This window comes from Brassica rapa, chromosome A07, assembly GCF_000309985.2.
Source record: "Brassica rapa cultivar Chiifu-401-42 chromosome A07, CAAS_Brap_v3.01, whole genome shotgun sequence".
Taxonomy (NCBI): domain Eukaryota; kingdom Viridiplantae; phylum Streptophyta; class Magnoliopsida; order Brassicales; family Brassicaceae; genus Brassica; species Brassica rapa.
Genome location: NC_024801.2, coordinates 21,783,784 through 21,806,075, shown reverse-complemented (window position 1 = coordinate 21,806,075; position 22,292 = coordinate 21,783,784). Strand labels below are relative to the sequence as shown.

The following is a 22,292-nucleotide window of genomic DNA, read 5'->3' as shown; positions in this document are numbered from 1 at the left end:
AAATTTTTTTTTATCCTCCCGCAAACGCCCGCAACCGCAAACGCTAGCTGGAACCAGCTTTTGAATTTATGAGGTTCAGAGCGATTTGGAGCGATTTGGAGCGGTTTAGAGCGGTTTGAGCGATTGTTGCAAAACGCCAGCAACCGCTACCAACCGCAAAAGCTGCGTTTGCGGGTGGTAGCGGGAAAACCAGTCATACCCTTAGTCAACTGTTGCTAAAAAACTCGGTTTCTATAGCCGAGATGTTCCCTTACAGGTTATGCTAAGTAATAGCTAATTTCATAAAAATAATTTGATTTTCCAAATAATGTTTTTTTTTCTGATGGAGATAACATATTTTGATTTTTGGAATAAAAGTTGACTATGGTCCATACATTTTTACTCTAAAAGTCTCAAAACATTTTGTGGATGCATGTATTTCAAATCGAATGGTCCATTGGAATTTATGTGGAAAGTGTTAAGGACAAATAGTACAATTCATTTATGCGAAACCAACCGAATTCAAGTCATAGCGCCCCCACGGCCCCACCTTTAGTGTTTCCTCTTCTTAAAGAGAGGCAGTGAATCATACAACATAACACATTACTTACAACACAAACTGAAAAAAAAGGAGAGATATCATGACTCGAAGCCACTGTTATTGCTTTTCTGGTATTATAATCTCCCTCCTAATCCACACTCTTGCTTCTCCTCCACTCCACTTTTGCCTACCAGACCAGAGAGATGCTCTTTTGGAATTCAAAGACGAGTTTCCTACTGATGAGTCTGACCCAATTCCATGGAACAAGAGCAGTAGTACTGATTGCTGTTTTTGGAAGGGTGTCACGTGCGATGATAGATCTGGCCAGGTTATATCACTTAACCTCTTTGATACCTTGCTCAACGGCTCTCTGAAAACCAACAGTAGCCTTTTTAGACTCCAATACCTTCGACACTTAAACTTTAGTTATTCCTACCTCCAAGGAGAGATTCCTTCTTCACTAGGAAACCTATCTCGTCTCACACTAGTTGACCTTTCTCACAATGATCTGGTAGGTGATATTCCTGTTTCAATAGGCAATCTAAAGAGGCTAAGACACGTTAACCTTGGGGGTAACACTCTTAGTGGAACAATCCCAAGTTCAATAGGCAATCTAAACGAGCTCAGATACCTTAGCCTTGGGATCAACCAGCTCATAGGAGAGATTCCTTCCTCAATAGGAAACCTTTCTTATCTCTTCTACCTTCAACTTTCCACTAATAGTTTGGTAGGTCAAGTTCCGGCTTCCATCGGAAACCTTAACAAACTACAAGTCATGTCACTTGGCCAAAACAACTTAAACGGCACTATTCCTATTTCATTCACCAACTTAACCAAGCTTTATCATATCAGCCTCCGCTCTAATAACTTCACATCCACGCTTCCATCTGACATGAGTGGATTTCACAGCTTGGAGCATTTTGATGTTAGTAATAACTCATTTTTTGGACCTTTCCCTAAATCCTTATTCTCTCTTCCTTCCTTACAAACTGTTTCTTTGGAGGGAAACCAATTCACAGGACCTATAGAGTTTACTAATACATCTTTTTCTTCATCATTGTCTAAGCTAGAGGATTTATTCCTTGCTAGTAACAAATTCGATGGCCTAATCCCACAATCCATATCAAAGTTTCTCAACCTCCAAACATTATATCTTCAAAACAACAATTTCACTGGGACAATCCCTAGGTCTATATCAAAGCTAGCCAACCTCAATGTACTTGATCTTTCTAACAACATGTTGGAAGGTGAAGTACCCTCTTGCTTATGGAGATTGACAACAGTGACGCTTTCTCGCAATTTTTTCAGCAGCTTTGAAAACCCTTTACAAGAAACACTCATCCAAGCGTTGGATCTGAACTCAAACTCATTTCGCGGACCATTCCCTCGTTGGATATGCAAGACTAGAGGGTTGAGCTTCTTGGATTTGTCCAACAATCTCTTCAACGGCTCGTTTCCTCCATGTTTAAGGAACTCCATTGATTCTCTTACGGACTTGATTCTGCGTAACAACAGTTTCAGTGGAACTCTTCCAGATATATTTGCTAATGCTACCGAGCTACGATCATTCGACGTTAGTCGAAACCAGCTTGAAGGAAAGCTTCCAAAGTCATTGATCAACTGCAAAGCTCTTCAACTTGTAAACGTGGAAAGCAACAGAATCAAGGACGTGTTTCCATCATGGTTGGGATCACTGCCATCATTACACGTTCTCATCCTAAGATCAAACGAGTTCTATGGACCGTTGTATCATCTCAACGTGTCCGTTGGGTTTCAGAGTTTAAGAGTCATCGATATTTCACACAATGACTTCACTGGAACTCTCCCACCTCACTGGTTCTCCAACTGGCGTGAGATGACCAAAATGAGGGAAGAAGATGATCCTTACATGGCTGATATCATTAACGATTCTGTCTTTTATCGTAATACGATGGTTATGGTGATTAAAGGAGTAGAGACGAGCTTTGAGCGGATCCAACAAGACTTCAGAGCCATTGATTTTTCAGGAAACATGATTTACGGCGAGATCCCTGAATCTTTGTGCTATTTGAAGGAGTTGCATCTTCTCAACTTGTCAGGTAACGGCTTCACCAGCGATATCCCACGATCCTTGGCGAATCTGACGAAGCTCGAGACGTTGGACCTGTCGTGTAATAAGTTGTCAGGTCAAATCCCTCAAAGTCTTGGCGAGCTCTCCTCTCTGTCGTACATGAACTTCTCTAGCAACTTTCTTGAAGGTCCAGTGCCAAGAGGCACGCAGTTTCAAAGACAAAGCTGTTCTTCGTTCTCCGACATCCCAAGACTCTTTGGTCTCGAAGAAATCTGTGGAAAACGCCTCTTGCTTCCTGCAAGACAACAACCGGAGGAAGTGTTAGAGGAGGAGGAACATATGTTCAACTGGGTAGCAGCTGCAATAGCCTACGGACCTGGTCTGTTTTGTGGATTGGTGATCGGACATATCTTTACTTCATGCTATCATAAAAGTTGGTCGAAGAAAACTCAGAGTAACAATAAGTAAGATCTTCATCTTTTGTTGCAGTAGCTCTAAGCATTTGTTGTAATTTTTTATGTGTTTTGTAACTTTTCTATTTTGATGGGTTTTGTAGTAGTAGAAAGACCTCTTTCGTGTCTTTGGTTAACAATGTATGCGAGAACTTCTTCCTACTCAAATCTTCAACTTGTGGTATGATCCCCTTGATGCTTGGTATTGTCATGAGATATTATTAATTTTTAGGGTCACATAAGTTACTCATCCGAATCCTAAAAGAAAATTGGAGAGATTCCAACATTTAACAAGTAACTCAGCTTTATATTTATGAAAGATTCAGCAACTGTTAAGAGAAAAAAAAACGTATATATGAAAATAGCATAACGGCTGTCAAAAGAATATAATATGGTGGAAGTAAGAAGACAGAACAAAATTTACACAATTTGAGAAAGAGAGAAACAACTTGAAGGGAAGAAGCTAATCCAGGAGATGTTTACTCTCATGTGTATATGTCAATATTCACTGCACGACCAAACACCAAGTAGTCACAATTAGAGCCTAGGACACATTAAGTCCAGTAGAGATGGCTGTGAACCAAACACCAAGAGTATTTGGACACTGTCTTTCTCACGGGATGTTATGATCGGCTTCCAACGAAGGTGAGTGGAAACTTATTGGGCTTATTAAATCCTTCATAACAGTAAAATAAGAAATTAGGCCACTTAACGGTTGGGAAGAAGCCCATATAACAAAGGAGTCAACGATCCTCACGCCGACATTACGTATAGTCGTCAACTTAAAGGATCTCAAGAAGTCGTACTATGTTGCCTCCTTCGGACAAAAGGAATGTACTTATGTTTTTCAGTTTTTTGTATTAAACTAATAATTAAGACTAATTATGTACATCCAAAAACAGGAATCCAGCTGCAACTCACCACCCTTTGTATTAATAAGTCCCCAAAATAGGAATCCAGCTGCAATTCACCACTACTTCTTTCGCATTCAAGCACATATTCATCTCTCTTTCTCTCGATGTTCATCATCAATACTATATGAGACCCAATGAACATCTTCCATTGTTGGAAACCACACTTTTCTACTAATTTATTTAATTAAGCTCCTAAATAAGCTCTTTAAACACTAGTCTTGTGAGTGTTTAATGTATTTTATATATAATGAATCAGCGCATTGTTATATCCATACATCATTGTATCTTTTACTGGGAAATGAGTTATATGGGGTTCGATTCATTGTTTTCCTTGACGCGTTAGACCCATTTCAGTGCTTACACTGAGGAAACCCAAAAGTACAATACAAATAACAAAATGGAAAGAAGAAGTATTCACAAGGATTTTTGTTTTTTTGTTGATATACCATAAATCTAATATGATTTGACAATGGTAGTTAGCCGGAAATTTTACTGTCAGTGGCTTTTGAATTTGATAGTTTTATATACTCACTATGTTTTACAAAAAACATAACACATTTTTATCTTATTACTCAAACCATGTCATTTTATAATTATAATTCTAGTGCAATTTATATCTACTTCAAACTTAATATTATTCGCAAAATGCATTGATTTTAAAAATAATTTTATTTATCTAAATATTTTTGGTTAAATATGCGTAATTACTAAAAACATAAATAAATTTCAATCATTTCTTACTATGTGTGAAAATGTCAAAACAACATTCTTCTTTCTTTGAATAAATTTTAAATTTATTCACCTCAAAAAAATTTTTTACAATGAATGCAACTATTGTTTCTGAAAGAGATTAGAGTATCAAATTGACATTCTTCGTAAAACAGAGAAAATATATTTTGTGTTTTTATTATTTTAATGAATCTAAAAATAAAGCTTCAGTCTCTATTCAAATATTTAATAACACATTTCATTGTTATTTACAAGTAGAATCATTTTATCAAATCAAATATATATTTCTTCCTATTTAAAATTTCTAAAACATCATTTTAGTATACAGGGAATATAAGATAAAAAATTAAGTCGGTGGTATAAATAAACTTTTCGTGTGCTTCTGATTCTAACTTTCTAAACTCTCAGTCACAGATTTTTACTAAAATTGAATAGTTTTTTGTTTGATAAAGGTAACAGTCACACATGTTTCAGCTACAGTAGTTCTTTTTCTCCTCTTGTTATTGAAATCCCTTTATTTCTGTCTCCTTTCACCTGAACTTTTATCTGCTGTCTTTCCCGACAAAGAAAACAACAACGTTTCTTCTTTTCAGACCAAGACATTCTTGTAAAGCAAAGATTGCGACTTGCATATATCCCGTTTCGCATAACTAAACTACACACATATAAAAATATATCATTTGTGACTAAAACTTAAACATCAAAAGAAACAAAATCTTCTAGGAGCCAAAAAAAATCTAACATTTTTTTCAGAGCATTGGGGGTAAGAAACCCCAATTCAGTACAAAATAAAACATAAAATAAGTGTCCAATTGTTAGTAGCTATAGATTTAGAACGTCGAGAGTTTGATTATTGATTATAGATAGTTCGGCAATATGTTTTTTTACTGAAGTGTCCAAATGCCTAGAAACACTTACAATTCTTATAATCTTATCGGAGTTGAACATGAATTTAAAAGCCTACAAATGGTATTAGAATCACCAGGCTAAAAATCTGTAAGATAATTAAAAAGTCTCTGTTCGGTAATCCTATGCAAAGACTATGTATGTTCTCTTGTGAAGGGAGTGCCCTTCAAGATAACTTTGCAAACAATGATGACAGTGACATATGTAGGTGAAGAATTTCTCATAGTGCAACAATGGTTAGATAAGAAGTTCTTAGGTTGAATATGTCAGTAAAGGATGGATTACATGTGTTGCTAGAAGTTGAAGAATGCCATAATTTGTGTGATCCTTTGAAGAGAGACGTATTGTGATATCAATGTAAATACTACATCCAATTTTTTAGATAAGATGAAAGTGATGTATAAAACTGATTAATATAAGAATTTTCGAAAAATATTTCAAAAAGAAATGTACCATACCTTATTAATAAATAAATTGGCTATGAGTTTTTAAAACCAACATTCTGACATGAAATAGAAATATACTCTGCTACAATACAAAAAGGATATAATTGATATTTCAAGTTTCTTAGTTGACTCCAGAAAGTGTTTGGGAATTTATTTGTTACAAAAGAGAAATGAATTGCCAATTATTTTTTTATTCTATTTGAATTGACTCCCAAAGAGTACATGATCCAATGATCTTTGACATTCGTTTGAGGAAAATTCACTTTCTCCATCGAGCTTTAGCATTACAAAGTTATGGAATGGATCACAAATGGGTCCACAGATAGTGCAACAAAACCGCGTCTTCAACATCAGAATCCAAACCCATCCACTCTCTCTTGTCACGGACTGATTTCTTCACAGCAATCAGGACGTGCGGCCTTAGTACCTTTCCACCCTTGTGGTTACTAAGTCAGCCTTTCGGACAAACTCGATCAGCACTTAGAGAGAGAAAGTGTGAATACTTTTAGAGAGAAGTCAGAGCTTTAGAAAGTACTTGATTTTATAACTTGGTGAATGATTTACAAATGAGGCTTCACCCCCTATTTATACAAAATCACCTCCTCAACGGACGGTGGAGATCGAACCGATCTAACGGCTCAGATCATTTCCTTCCTATGAAGTAACTTCAACATGAAGTACTTCACTCTTAAGCTACTTCCTCCTAAAGTATTCTACACACTTCCATCCTTATTTTATATTATCCATACTTAGATATTTTACAAGCTTAAACTTAAGAAAAATACTAAGTATGGTCGGTTTTAAACCTCTCGGTCCCGACCCATTATTTCTTCAAAAGTTGGGGCGTGACATCCTCCCCCACCTATGCTGGTGACGCCCTCGTCGCCATGTATGCCTTCAGTGCGTCCCGGAATTGCCACAAGTCCTCTTCCGGTTCCCAAGTTGCTTCCGCCTCCGGCAGTCCCTTCCATTTGATGAGAAAATGGGTCTGTCTTGGGACTCCTCGCTTCCTGACTTCTTTGGACGCCAGTACTTCCCCAATCTCCTTGTCATAAGACTTGGTCATGACTGGTGGTGCCCTGGTCGAGACGCCTCTGTCTTGGTCGTCCATATCAGCCTGGTACGGCTTCAGCATGCTCACATGAAAGACCGAATGGATCTTAAGTGTATCCGGTAGGTCAAGTCGGTAGGAAACCTTTCCCACCTTCCCAACTATCTCGAACGGCCCTTCGTACCTCCGGATCAAGCCTTTGTGTAGGCTCCGGAATGCCTTGAACTGTTGTGGAAGTAACTTCACAAGTACAAGGTCGCCCACTGAGTACTCCGAAGGCCGTCTCTTCTCATCTGCCCACTTCTTCATACGCTTACGGGACTTCTCCAAACATGCTCGGGCCTGATCCGCATGTTCTTCCCACTGCTTGACCATGATAAACGCCCCTGGACTTCTCCCCTCAGTCCTTGGTGCAGCCAAAGTATGTGGAGTTAGTGGCTGTTGTCCCGTTGCGAGCTCGAATGGACTGCGTCCTGTCGCCTCGCTGCGTTGAAGGTTGTAAGAGAACTGGGCTATATCCAGCAACTTCGCCCAGTCTCGTTGGTTGGCGCTTACAAAGTGACGGAGATAACTCTCAAGCAAGGCATTCACCCTTTCGGTCTGCCCATCAGATTGCGGGTGAAAGCTTGTTGAGAAACTTAGTTCTGTCCCAAGCATTTTGAACAGCTCCGTCCATAAGCGCCCGGTGAATCGTGGATCACGATCACTCACGATGTTCCGCGGAAGTCCCCATAACTTAACCACGTTTTTGAAAAACGCCCTTGCTGCCTCTTCCGCGGTGCAGTCCCGGTCGCAAGCCACGAACGTCCCATACTTAGAGAATCGGTCCACAATCACCAGGATGGATCCGAACCCTTCGGACTTAGGCAATGCGCTGATGAAGTCTAGGGAAACCGAGTCCCATGGTCTCTCTGGAATCGGAAGTGGCTGTAGCAAACCCGCGGACTGCTTGTTCTCCGTCTTGTCTTGCTGGCAAACAAGACAAGTCTTCACATAAAGTTCCACGGTATCCCTCATCCGTGGCCAGTAGTATCCTGCTTCGATAAGTGCCATTGTTCTCTTCTGTCCCGGATGGCCCGCCCATCGGGTATTATGGCACTCCCGAATGATGTCTCGTCGAAGACTTTCCCACTTAGGCACATAAAGTCTTCGACCTTTGGTATAGAGTAGCCCGTTCTCTACCCAAAATCGATGCACCTTCCCTTCGTTGGATAGTTTCACCAGCTCCTTAGCGACTGGATCGCGTTCCAGCCCCTCTCGGATTCGAGCCATAATGGTCCCCTCAACTTGGCTCATTGCTGCTAGCTCTGCTTTCCGACTTAGTGCATCGGCCACCACATTCCCCTTTCCTGGCTTGTACTCCAAAGTGTAATCGAACTCAGCCAGGAAGTCTTGCCATCTTGCCTGTTTCGGGGACAGCTTCTTCTGGGTCTGAAAGTAGCTCGTCGCCACGTTGTCCGTTTTGACTGAGAAGTGCGATCCCAGAAGATAGTGTCTCCAAACTCGTAAGCAATGGACTATCGCGGTCATCTCCTTCTCTTGAACCGTGTACCGCCGTTCAGTCTCATTGAGCTTGCGGCTCTCAAAGGCAATTGGGTGTCCATTTTGCATCAGCACTCCCCCGATGGCAAAGTCGGAGGCATCCGTGTGTAACTCGAAAGGGAGACTGAAGTCGGGTAAGGCAAGGACGGGTTCCTGGCTTACTGCAGTCTTCAGCTCCTCGAAGGCTTCTTGGCAACGTCCGGACCAGTCCCATGTCTTCCCCTTCTTGAGAAGGTCCGTCAGTGGTGCTGCCTTCCTTGAATATCCCTCGATGAACCGACGATAGTAGTTGACCAGACCAAGGAAAGATCTCAACTCCGTCACCTTGGTCGGGGCCTCCCACTCCATAATCGCCTTGACCTTCGGTTCATCCATCTTCAGCTTTCCATGGCCGATAACATGGCCAAGGAACTGAACTTCCTCAGTGGCAAACGTGCACTTCTCCCTCTTCACGAACAGTTCGTTTTCTCGGAGAACCCGGAAAACTGTCCGTAGGTGCTCTACATGCTCCTCCATCGAGTTGCTGTAGATGACTATGTCGTCTAAGTATGCCACCACGAACCGATCCAAGTAGGGTTGTAGGATCTGGTTCATAAGGGTGCAAAACGTGGCTGGGGCGTTCGTAAGCCCGAAGGGCATCACCAACCACTCGAACGACCCATACCGCGTTATGCACGCAGTCTTCGGCTCATCCCCTTCCGCTATCCGGACTTGATAGTAACCCTTCTGCAAGTCCATCTTCGTATAGACTTTTGCCCCACCAAGTCTATCGAATAGGTCGGCAATCAGCGGAATGGGATAACGGTTCTTGATCGTCACCTTGTTAAGGGCCCGGTAGTCCACGCACATCCTCAACGAACCATCATGCTTCTTTTGGAACAAAACCGGGGCGCCATAAGGTGCCTTCGACGGTCTCAGCTTCCCCGTCGATAACAACTCATCGAGTTGTTTCCTCAACTCCTCCAGCTCGGATGGAGCCATCCTATAAGGTGCCATAGATGGTGGTTTGGCTCCCGGCTCCAACTCGATCTGATGGTCCACCGCCCTCCTCGGTGGTAACTTCTCAGGCAACTTAGCTGGCATCACGTCCTTGTTCTCCTCAAGGACTGCCTCGACGACTTGTGGGATAGACTCCACGTTCTTGGGCTGATCCTCCACCTTCATCATAGCCAAAAACGTGGGTTCACCCTTCTTCACCCCCTTGGTGAGCTGCATCGCCGATAGTTGCCTCGTCCCATCGGTTTTCTCTTCCAAGGCTGGAATCATGCACGGTGATCCCTTCTCGAGTATGCATACCGAGCTCAACGCAGGCATGGGTATGGCTGAGACTTGTCTCATGAATTCCATACCCAAGACTACCTTGAAGTCGTCCATAGGAATGACTGAGAAGTTCACCGGACCATTCCAGCTTCCCAATTTCATCCCGACCCCTCGGGCTATCCCATGGACTGGTTGAGCCTTGGCGTTCACCGTCTTCATCCAACCGTCCTTCTTGGACCACTTGACACCAAGTCTCACAGCTTCGTCTATCGCCATGAAGTTGTGAGTGGCGCCCGTGTCCACCATCACTCGGGTCGGTTTGTCATTGATCCGAGCCTCGACATACATAAGCCCCTTGCTCGTTGGCTTTACCACCGGGTTAGCCTTCAGGGCGTTGAGAAGCTGCAACGATCCCATCTTTCCCGGCTCCTCTTCTGGAGACTCGGTGTCCCGACTCTCCATGATTGCGGACAAGGATCCCATTTTTGGACAGTCCTTCATCGCATGTGGCCCCTTGCACACAAAGCACCCTCCCTTAGGAACGAAGGACTTTTTCCTTGCCTCGAAGTCTTCCCGTCGAGCACCCCTCTCAAAACTCCTTGAGTTGGATGGTCGGGAAGTATCCCGTCTCGCTCCCCCACCTTTGGCCACGACCTGCTCCTTCTTCTTTGAGGACTCGGACGGACCAGAGGTGCGGAAGTCAGTTAGCGACTCAGCCACCGCAATGGCTTCGTCCACTGTCTTGACTCCCCGACGCTGTAACTCTTGTTTGGCCCAAGCTTGCAGTCCATCGGTGAAGTAGAACACAAGGTCCTCTGCAGTCATGTTCGGAATCTGAAGCATGAGCGTTGTGAACTCCTTCACATAGTCCCGGATCGAGCCACGCTGTCGAAGTTCCCTTAACTTCTTACGGGCCTCATACACGACGTTCTCCGGGTAGAACTGCCGCTTTAACTCCTTCTTGAAATCATCCCAAGTATCGATCCGGCATGTTCCTTGCTCGATCTCGGAATGTTTCCTTCGCCACCACAGCATGGCCGTGTCCGACAGGTAGGACGTCGCAGCCTTCACCTTCGCATTCTCAGCCACCAAGTTGAGATTGTCGAAGTATATCTCCATCTGCCAAAGGAAATTCTCGACCTCCTTGGCATCCCGCGCCCCGTTGAACCGATTTGGCTTCGGAAATTCAACCTTACCAACACTGGTTCCTTCAACGGTTCCAGCGTTCGCGCTTGCCCTCTTGACCAGTGCGACGTCCTCCTCCATTGCAGTAAAGCGTGCCTTCATCCCCTCGATGTCATCACGCAAAGCCTGCATGGATCCCGTCACCAGCTCCTCGAGCCGAATGAACCGAGAGTCCAAGTCGGCAGCATTTTGCTTGACCTCCTCAAGCCCACCGAACACAACACTCTCCAGCTCAGTGACGGTATGCTCGACCCTCTCGAGCTTCTCACCAATCTCGCCCACAGCCACACCCAAAGCCTCACGAGAAACACTCTTTTCCCGCTGGGTGCCAGCACGTGTGGACGTAGCCTCCCGTCCGCGCTCCTCCACGCCGGACTGCGAGCTTGCTTCTTTTTGTTTATCTCCCTTAGCCATTTTCTTCACTCGGACAGAGGCTCCCTTTGTCTGGATCGTAACTCCGCTCTGATACCAACTGTCACGGACTGATTTCTTCACAGCAATCAGGACGTGCGGCCTTAGTACCTTTCCACCCTTGTGGTTACTAAGTCAGCCTTTCGGACAAACTCGATCAGCACTTAGAGAGAGAAAGTGTGAATACTTTTAGAGAGAAGTCAGAGCTTTAGAAAGTACTTGATTTTATAACTTGGTGAATGATTTACAAATGAGGCTTCACCCCCTATTTATACAAAATCACCTCCTCAACGGACGGTGGAGATCGAACCGATCTAACGGCTCAGATCATTTCCTTCCTATGAAGTAACTTCAACATGAAGTACTTCACTCTTAAGCTACTTCCTCCTAAAGTATTCTACACACTTCCATCCTTATTTTATATTATCCATACTTAGATATTTTACAAGCTTAAACTTAAGAAAAATACTAAGTATGGTCGGTTTTAAACCTCTCGGTCCCGACCCATTATTTCTTCAAAAGTTGGGGCGTGACACTCTGCTTCCTTCTACTACTTCCATTTCTTCACTACACTTCTTTTCAGTTTTAAAACAAAATCCAGATTCTGCCTCCTTCCTTTATATTCTCAGTTCTCATTATATAATCACAATAATAAGTGAATCTACAGTTCTCCATCTGAGATATAACACTTGTTAAACCCACAAGCCACCTTTGAAGTTTCCTGGAAGCTACACTTTTGAAGCTTTTGACATTATTATTAAACGTCTACATGCTTTTATCTGCTGTTTAAGACACTAATACACACCTATAAATAACTGCAAACCATTGTTAACATTCAAACATCAGAATCTAAGCAGACAAAGCACTCAAACAGAAAACATTTTGAGAAAAAACTTGGTTGTGTGTGGTTTCTCATGTCGTCTGGTCGTAGTAACTCCACTAACAATGCGCGAAATGATGGTCAAGCTGGTATACCATCTGCCTACAGAGGAGTTCGGAAGAGAAAATGGGGCAAATGGGTGTCTGAAATCCGCGAACCGGGGACCACGAACCGTATCTGGTTAGGCAGCTTCGAGACTCCTGAAATGGCTGCAACCGCCTATGACGTTGCAGCATTCCATTTCAGGGGACAAGGGGCTCGTCTCAACTTCCCCGAGCTCGTCAACAGCCTGCCACGTCCTGCAGACTCTAGCGCAGACAGCGTTCGCATGGCAGCTCATCAGGCAGCACTCTACCTCAGAACAGAGCCAGTAGAGTCAGCCATGCAAGTGGACACCTCAAGCTCCTCCAACGTAGGTACAACGATGGTGAGACTCTCGCCCAGAGAAATTCAAGCGATCAACGAGTCAACTTTGGGATCTCCTACCATGTTGATGCATTCATCATATGATGACCCAATGGGGTTTGACAATGATGTGGGGATGAATGTGTGGGATGCATACCAGACTGACTCTCTTTGGGACCCCTAATGCCAAACTGAGGGAGAGTTTCTACATCTTAATATAATACCAGGTTAAGTCAATGGCCTAGAATGCTTAATTACTAGGGTTTGGTTTACCGTTATAGCAAAGAATAAAGTTCATGTGAGTCTTGGAGGGAAAGGCACTTGCACTCTTCTAAAGGAACAGATGAGCTTGATGGGTCCCAGATAATGGACCTCTTTACAATTATTTTAAAGATTATTTGTACTAGTAGACACACAGCTTCTATTTTAGGCTTCCTCTATTTTACAAGCTGTGTAAGAAATTGCGAGGTGTGACTTATTTTTTATTTTTTTTCCTATTGTTTGTAACCTCATCTGCTTATGTAATTCCATATGAAAACTATAAGATTTTTTTAAAAATTTTAACAAGCCTTTTGCCTTCTCTTGACTTTCTTTCCTAAACAAACCATTGACTAATATTTAGGTAAATCTACATTTTATAGAGCAAGATTCTTTACAAGTTGATCCAGTTCAATGTAGATCTTCCATTTTTCAGGAACCAAAACCAGTATATCCTATAAATGCAAGCTATTGCAGACAAGAAAACAGAATATACTTTTAAGCATTCTTCAAGCAACTTACTTGATGCTTTTGACATATAATGGCGGTCCATGTCAGAGAGCCCAACAACAGTACCGAAAGAGAGATTAACACTTCTGAGATCTCCACATTGTCCATACATATTTGATGATTCTTGAAGAAACAAAAGGGATCGACTCGAAATCCTTTTACAGAATGCGCACATGAATCTCATTCCCCAGCTTCAAAGCTTTAAATCACTGCAGATAGTCAAAACCCTACCCACTGTAACAGAATCTGGCCTGTTTGTTTTCCACATAGCAGTCAATCATGGCGGTTCATGCTTTAACATTACTCCGCTCCAACCAACCTGTCAAACAGTCTGACAGGATACTCCGGAACACCGCACTTTGAGTACATCACCATCAAGGAAGTGACTAATCATACATTTGGCAAGAAAAGATTCCTTAAAGCATAACAATTAATCTCTTTTCCCTGCTTTATATCCCTCAGCTCTGAACAAACAGGAAGAACTGTTGTAAACATTTCAGTTAGTAGTTTCGTCGAACACCTTCTGTGCGTCTTATCAAACCGCGCGAAGTGTACAAAAGAACGAGTTTTGACCCAAAGAAGTCGTTTTTCTCTAACCCATTGATGCGGATATGAACATGTACGGGAGACAAGCGGAAGAGAAGAAGGGAAAAGCATCTCTCTCCCTGAAAGGTTTGGGCTTTTTGGCTGGAAAAGGTGAAGGGCGTCTACTTCTGCTAGGTTTAGCCGGAGATTTCGCCGGAGCTCTGCTTTGAGGGGAGATGAGGACGGTGGTTGGAGCTCGACGTCACTGGAAGAGACGTAGGAATCGAGACGACACTGCTTACATGGTGACTGACACTCACCAGTCACCACTTGATTAAGCTAAGGTCGTTACTCGTTAGCAGTTACCCTGGTACTTGTTGACATTTGAAGATAAAATAGATTTAGGCTCTAAAGAGCTTATTGAAAGACTAATAGCTCATAGAGCTTTATTGAATGATAAAGAAACTATAGAGAGGAAACTTGAGAGTTGTCACCAAGAGCTAACAAGATAGATTGATATCATAAAAAGGGTTTAATGTGGCTGCAACTATGGCAACCAAAGTTACATACTAGCAATCACTCTAATGACATATATAGTGGTTTATAAAACCCTAGTTACATAGTTACATAAGCTTCTTAATGGATCATAAGATAGGCTTCAGTGTGGGCTTCAATATCCTCCCGCAAACTTGGCATCGGGTGGTGAATCAAGCAGCTGATCCAAGTTTGAAGATGCAGATGGAGCTGGCTTTGAAAGGATCATGAGTAGTTGAAGGTCTATAGGAAGTAGGTAGATGACTATTCAGCTTGGAGAATAGACATAAGTGTGAGAACATCTTCAGGTTCTTTTGACCTATTTGTCTCACAACAAGTTGGGGATTTTTTTTTTTTTATCCTCCTAACTAGACTAAGCTATCTCACAGCCAAAGAAAAATCCATCCTACAACAGCCCAAAACCTCAACTCTCTGTTTCCTATCTATCTGCCACCAAAACTCTTCATTTTCACAATCTGTTTTTCTCTTGGACATTTAACCAAACATCTTGTGTGCACTCATCAAAAACAGAAACTTGCTGCCATTAATCTCAAACCCACCACTATCCTATCGCAAATTTCCAAACCAATCCAGTCACATCACAATACCTAGCCAGCGATATGTTTCCAGTTCCCAAGCTATCTATTTTCAGCCTCGAATGAAAGTACAGAGATATTACCCTGAGAAGAAACATGACATGTGACTTGGAGAAACCACTGGTTCTGTTTGAAAAGTCATTATCCTCTTCAAACAGCTTCACCAATACACCAACTTTGCTTTACCAAGGCGTGTCTCTTCTTTGACTTCTCTGCTGCCGAAAAGGTCACTTTACCAAGCTTTAGGGATGGAGAAAGCTTGATGATTTCCTGGACAGACTTGCATATAACCCACGTTCTGATGTAGATAACCCACTTGTAAGCTGAGCTTGAAAAAACCTCGATCTGGTTGCATCTGGTCTGGTTTTTCTTTTACTGTCTGAAAGGTGCCATCTTGAGATGGAAAGCTTCAACCTTCAACTCATTTGATGTAGTAAAGCGCAGAGAGAGGATATGTATAGATACTGGTGAGATTATAAACCCATGAACCGACTGAAGCTCTGATACCATGTTGACATTTGAAGATAAAATAGATTTAGGCTCTAAAGAGCTTATTGAAAGACTAATAGCTCATAGAGCTTTATTGAATGATAAAGAAACTATAGAGAGGAAACTTGAGAGTTGTCACCAAGAGCTAACAAGATAGATTGATATCATAAAAAGGGTTTAATGTGGCTGCAACTATGGCAACCAAAGTTACATACTAGCAATCACTCTAATGACATATATAGTGGTTTATAAAACCCTAGTTACATAGTTACATAAGCTTCTTAATGGATCATAAGATAGGCTTCAGTGTGGGCTTCAATATACCTATAGCTCCTATGTGATCATTCTTCCACTACTTTTTCCACCAAGCCATCATTTGAGGTTCAAACTTGGCTCCGTTGAGATCCACCTACGCTAAGTTTGCGGGGGAGTATTGAAGCCCAAAGAAAAGCTCAACCTTATGATCCATTAGAAGCTTTTAGACTAGGGTTATAGACTCATATATATATATGTTGTTAACAGTTCTGAAGTTGCAACTTTGGCTGCAGTTTGAGCAGCCTCCTTTCTCATTTTTATGAATCAATCGAAAACTCTTTTATCTTGGTGACAACGTTATCTTCATCCTCTCTCTTTGTCTTGTTAAATAAAGCTCACTGAGCTATTTCATTTCTAGTTTAATAAGCTCATTTGAGCATCAATCTATTTAGTTTCAAATCTCTTCAGTACTTGCTGCACTGACTTAAAAAAAAAAACAATTTATCACAAAATAATTGAAAATCAACAAAATCACATTTATAATTTGATAAGATATACATACAAAATTACCTCTAACAAAAAAAATTAATATAAATAAATATTATATAGATTAAGGACGTGATTGTTCAGTTGAATTATAATAAAATTAATAGAGTAAAAGTGTTTTCCTTCCATTCAGTTAATTTTTGGACATGAAACAGAAAAAATAATGTCTCTGTTTTATTTCAAGTCTTCTTTTTTTTTTTTATGGATTGGGGGGAGTAAATTTTTTTATACTCTTAGTTAAAATTAAACTCAGAGTAAAAATATATAAATAAGTGAATATTTTATATATTTTCATTTTATTTATTTATTCTAGTTTCAATTTTTTCCTCTTTTATTCTTTATAATTTTCGTCTAATTACTTTAGTGTGATCCCAATTACACTTTGAATCCAAAACCTCAAACTATAAACACTAAAATCTAAACCTTAAATTTCATTAATAGTTAAAATTTCTATAAAAAATAGTATTGATTACTAAAACTTCAACGTAACAAATCAAAATCAAAATTGTTATAAGAAAATTCAACATCTCTCTATAATTCGTAGAAACTTTTTATTATACACATTATTCAAAATTATTATAAGAAAATTCAACAATTAATTCTCCAAAGATATGAACAGACATAAAGAACTAGTAGTAGAAAATTACTAAAAAAAATAGGGCCATTTCGCTGAAAATACAAAGAACGAAAGATATTTAAGTTTCATAGCTGTTAACTTTTTATTTGGATATGGTGATAAAGGCGTGGTGGGAAACTTACCATTTTGTCCCCGACGTCGAATATCAATCAAATCACGTTGTGTCAGGGAACTCTGATGAAAGCGACGTTTTGGACATACATATAGGGTTAGTTTTGGGCATACGTCTATTATAAACAGGAGCAGATATCAACTTTTCCAATTACCTAAATTATCTTTCTAACGTGTATAGAGGATGCAATTACTCAAAAAAATATATGTACAACTATTTTCCCGTGTGTACGAATACAATTCAATTTTGTTATAGGAAAATTCCACGATTCTCCATAATTTAAGCCGCCTTATGTTGATTTTTAGATGCATTGAAATGAATAAGCAAATACTGAATATCACTGAGCTCTTAATATATATATATATAAATATGATGAGAATGACCACCAAAACGAAGACATCAAGTAAACAACGATGAGCGTCACTACTTCTCTCATCTCTTCTTTGAGGTCTTCCTCTCTCCTCGGAACCAAAGTGGTCACACCAAGAAGCGTTGTTCTTTCACGGCGGCTATTGTCCACATCCTATGTTCCTGCTACCAAAGCTGCATTGCCGTCGCGGGCCAACAACGTTGTTCCCAAAACGCCTGCGTATGAGATCGTCTCCAGCTTCTACACCGCCATTAACAGCAATGATTTATCCTCTGCTAGGGACCTCATTGCCCAGGACTGCGTCTACGAAGATCTCATTTTCTCATCTCCCTTCGTTGGCCGAACGGTTTGTATATTCTTTTTACTTTTTGTCTTTCTTTCGAAAACGTTACTTAAAGCTAATGTTGTTCTTGATCAAACCATTACAGGCAATTCTAGAGTTTTTCGGAAAGTTCATAGATGCAACTAGTACGGACATGCAGTTTGTGATAGATGACATTTCGAAAGAAGACTCCTCAGCTGTTGGAGTTTCGTGGCATCTTGGTGAGCTTCCAAAACTCACCCGTAAAAAGTTCATCATAGGCTACAAGGCTTAATTTGAAATTCAGTTGTAGGAAAAAGTATATTTAAAACTAATTAACACGTCAATATGTTATCGTTGAACCTTGGGCGACAAAATCTCATTTTTAGGATCCAGAAATGACAAAAACTTGCAACTTTAGACTGTTAATGTAATCCCCATTAAGTCCAATTATTTATGTTGATTTCGTGGTTGTTTCCTTTAAGGCGTTGTTTCTAGGGAAATTTTGTTTTACATCAAATTTTTTAGGATACCCACGGTCTTTAAAATGGTGACCAAATAAATGAATAGAAATAGTAAATTCTACATCATTCCTTATAAAATTTTAAACTATTTATGGCTTTAAATGATGATCAAATGTGATTTAAAAGATCATACTATTCTTACAATCATAAGATGCAATTTTTTGACAGAATGGAAGGGAAAAAATTTTCCATTTAGCAAAAGTTGCAGCTTTTACCGGTTAGAGGTTATTGATGGCAAGAAACAAATTGTGTAAGCACACTCTTTTTTAACATAACTTTGCTACTACATCACAACCAAATGACAGTAGTTATGTCATTTTTTTCTTGTGGGGTTGTGTGTTGCAGATATGTAAGGGACTGCGTCGAGCCTGCAATTAAACCCGGAGAAAGTGTTATTGTAATATGAGCTACTACTATTAATTTCAAATTGCTTGATGCATTTGAAAATGAGTTGATATAGATTCAAACATCTTTTGCTTTTTGTGTGTTAGGCTGCTGTCAAAGGAGTTGCCTGGCTGCTCAGGAAATTTCCTCAAATTGCTGATCGTTTCTGATGGAATTATGATGCGGCTTGCTTAATAAATTCTTACAAAATAAATATTACGAACGACTATAATCTTGCTTGATCTTCATCTACAATTTTCTTTTACATACCATTAAGTTGGTACGTAGTACTTGTGCCATCCACAAATTTAAATGTAACTGTAAACGAAAACAACTTAAATAAATTAGAAGAGTGAACCGGGGCTTCTAGCTCTAGTGGTAAAGGACTTACAGCTGTGAGTACCGCCACCTGAGTTTGAATCCCGGCCACTGGGGAATTAACATTTCGGCATCATCAGGAACAGAGGACCGACACGTGGGACCAGGATACCTCTGTATAATTCAAAAAAAAATAATAATAATAAATAAATAAATTAGAAGAGTGAGCAACATTGATGGTCGATTTAGCTTACTACGAAAGTTATCAACATGTAAAACTAGTGTTCGTGTAGAGTTTTGGTCATAACATTCTATGCTTGCTCAAAGTGTTAGTGTTGAGAGAACAGAAAACACACAAAATCAAACCCAAATGAGCCACAAAAACGAAGACAAACCATGTTAAGCTTCACTGCTTCTATCATCTCTTCTTTGGTGTCTCCGTTACTCGTCCCGCCCACGATCTTCCTCCTCCCCGGAAACAAAGTCTTCAAGCCAACAACAGTCACTCGTTCACGGTGGCAACTGTTCCCATCTTGTACGTAAATCGTCTGCAAAGGCAGCTGGTGCGTTGGAGACGGCCAAGGAGATTGTGTCCAAAACGGCTCTGACATTAGCGTCTGAAGCAGTCTCCAACTCAACGCCACCATTAATGTCCATGATTTATCCTCCATCATTTTCATCCTACTTCTTGAAGAAGTTCTTCATCTGAACTCTGCTCGTCATTGATGGCACAACCAGCAACGTCTTTCATCAGCTGATTCAGACCATCTAACAGAGGATATGTCTCACACGCTCGAGGGCTTGATGCGTCCCCCACTGAGAACAGTATAAACCCAGAACCTGTGTCAATCCAAGCACTCCCAGGAGCCTTTTTCACACCCAAGTCCCTCATAAAAATCCTCACTTCAGCAAGCTTGCTCCAAGAGCCAGCAGCTGCGTACATATTCGCAAGCAACACATAGTACCCCGGATTCTCAGGCTTCATCTCCAGGAGCTTTTCCGCCGCCCATTCACCAATCTCTGTGTTCCCGTGGATGTGGCAAGCGTTTAGCAAAGTAGCCCACATGGCACTGGGCGGCTCACACGGCATTCTTTGAATCACATCCCTGGCTTCTCCCAGGAGACCCGCTCTACCATAGAGATCAACCATACAAGAAAAGTGTTGAAGACAAGGACGTATGCCATACTCACGCTGCATCTTCGTAAACAGCCTCTGGCCTTCATGGACCAACTTGGAATGACTGCATGCAGACAGAACAGCAACCATGGTTACATGGTCAGGTTTAATACCGGATGTGGTCATCTCGTTGAACAGGGCCAATGCAACTCTCCCTTCACCTTGATTTCCATATCCATCTATCAAGGAAGTGTATGTTACCTCGTCTCTTTCCTTCATCGAATCAGATACTCGCTGTGCAGCTACAATTTCTCCTGATTTTGCATAAACATCTACGAGAGAGTTCCATAGCATTGTATAGTCCTTGAAGCACTCGCGCCTCAGGATGTAGCAGTGGAACTCTCTCCCGTGTTGCAGGTTTGCAACCCGAGCAGAAAGAGGGAGAATGCTTGCAAGCGTAACGGAATTTGGATGCAGGCCGTGGAGCATCATCTCCCTGAAAAGGTAAGAAGCTTCTTCTGATCTATTCGCTTGCGCATAGCCGGCAATGATAGAGTTCCAAGTACTCAAACTCTTGTCCTCACTCTGTTGAAACACTATAAAGGCGTGCCTAAAGTCGTCGCATTTAGAGTACATTGTGATCACCGTGTTTCGAACGTTGTCAATCCCATCGTAAGAACAGCGAATTGCAAGACAGTGAATCTCTTTCCCCAACTGTCTTGCTCCTAAAAGCGAGCAAGCCTTCAAGCCAATAATCACAGCCACGTGATCTAACCCCGTGGGGAAACTTCTCATCCTAGAGACCAAACCCAAAGCTCCTTGATAGTTTCCTGTTTGCAAACAGCCTCCAGAAACAATATTCCAAGTTATGACACTGACTTCTACGCCTGAAAACCACATCTGATCGAAAAGCTCAAACGCTTCACTCCACATGCCTTCCGAGGCATAACAGCTTATCACTGCGTTCCACGAGACAGCATCTCTTTCATACATCATATCAAACAACCTCCTAGCAACACCCACGTTTCCAAACCTTTTATACATAGAGATCAACGCATTGCAGACATACACGCTACCCTTGTGAGAGCTAACCTCGATAGATCCATGAACCACCCTTCCAGATTCAAAATCCAGTGTTTCACCACATGCCTTGAGAACAGAGGGATAAGTGAAGGCATCGGGTGTAATTCCCTTCCTCATCATTCTCTTGTAAGCGGCAATAGCCTCCTCGAAAAGCTGGTTCTTGGCATACGAAACGATGAGTACATTCCAAGGCAAGGGAAGCAAAATGCCTGAGTTCTCGTTAATTGACTGAGCTTCACTGTGGAGGTTAAAGGAAGAGTAAAAAGCAACCAGCTTTGGGACTAAAGCAGAGTCATATTCAACACCAGAGGAGACACAGTGAGCGTGAATCTGCAGCCCTGACGAAAATGAACGAACATCGACGCAGGCGGATAAAAGAGAAGCTGCGGATTGCAAAAGGAGATCACTTGAAGAAGACTGAAGACGAATGAGAGAAAATGCCTTGAAGGCGTCATGTAAACGACCGTGGCTGACGTAATGTCCGAGTGATTTGAAAAGACTCTCAATCAGCATTGATAAATATGACAGTGTCACTGTGTCAGTATGTAGGGAAGGAAAAGACAATATCAGTATGTCGTAACATCATACGTGGCATATAATCACAACTGATCCTAACACTAGAATGAAAATATTCAAAGAATCTTGAAATCAAATCAGAAGGATCAGGCTTGAGGAAAGTTCACTGAGGTATAGCATCGAACACGTGGTGTGCTAAACATACCATACACACACTTAAAGGTCCTGGGTTATATCCATAGCAAAATCTAGAGATAATGATTTGAGATTTCTCATGGAATAGGGAGAGAAGAAAGAGATAGAGGTTTGAAAGGGATAAGCAAACTGGAAGAGGCCGCTCGAGAAACGCAGTGGGAGACGAAAGACTCCATAGAAAACTTGCTTGTTAGCATTCATTAGTAGGCTTAAAAGTGATGGGCTTTTCACCAAAAGGTCCATGTCGGCCCAAAATGCTTTAAAGCCTATT

At 41.4% G+C, this 22,292-nt stretch overlaps 4 protein-coding genes across 5 annotated transcripts; 3 read left to right on the top strand and 1 right to left on the bottom strand.

Moving 5' to 3' along the window:
• The first annotated feature begins 232 nt into the window (after window positions 1-232).
• On the top strand, window positions 233-3,227 carry LOC103830849 (receptor-like protein 11). Its single transcript, XM_009106666.3, has one exon. It carries the CDS (start codon window positions 621-623, stop codon window positions 3,036-3,038), a length of 2,418 nt encoding a protein of 805 aa, XP_009104914.1. The 5' UTR covers window positions 233-620; the 3' UTR covers window positions 3,039-3,227.
• Window positions 3,228-12,291: 9,064 nt separating this feature from the next.
• LOC103830848 (ethylene-responsive transcription factor ERF021-like) lies at window positions 12,292-16,264 on the top strand. Its single transcript, XM_009106665.3, has one exon. It carries the CDS (start codon window positions 12,381-12,383, stop codon window positions 12,933-12,935), a length of 555 nt encoding a protein of 184 aa, XP_009104913.1. The 5' UTR covers window positions 12,292-12,380; the 3' UTR covers window positions 12,936-16,264.
• A 218-nt stretch (window positions 16,265-16,482) lies between these two features.
• On the top strand, window positions 16,483-19,364 carry LOC103830847. 2 transcript variants are annotated; one of them, XR_004449098.1, is made up of 6 exons: window positions 16,483-17,929; window positions 18,012-18,126; window positions 18,577-18,658; window positions 18,754-18,805; window positions 18,900-19,131; window positions 19,321-19,364. XR_004449098.1 is itself a non-coding variant. In XM_009106664.3 (5 exons), exons 1-5 carry the CDS (start codon window positions 17,627-17,629, stop codon window positions 18,960-18,962), a joined length of 615 nt encoding a protein of 204 aa, XP_009104912.1. In that variant the 5' UTR covers window positions 16,483-17,626; the 3' UTR covers window positions 18,963-19,148. The 2 variants fall into 2 exon arrangements, 1 of the variants encoding a protein (XP_009104912.1); XM_009106664.3 differs by lacking the exon at window positions 19,321-19,364 and having other exon boundaries at window positions 18,900-19,148.
• On the bottom strand, window positions 18,904-21,879 carry LOC103830844 (pentatricopeptide repeat-containing protein At1g71490). Its single transcript, XM_018653057.2, has 3 exons — window positions 19,506-21,879; window positions 19,184-19,284; window positions 18,904-19,110 (listed from the first exon to the last, which is right to left on the bottom strand). Exon 1 carries the CDS (start codon window positions 21,821-21,823, stop codon window positions 19,787-19,789), a length of 2,037 nt encoding a protein of 678 aa, XP_018508573.1. The 5' UTR covers window positions 21,824-21,879; the 3' UTR covers window positions 18,904-19,110; window positions 19,184-19,284; window positions 19,506-19,786.
• Between the last annotated feature and the right edge of the window lie 413 nt (window positions 21,880-22,292).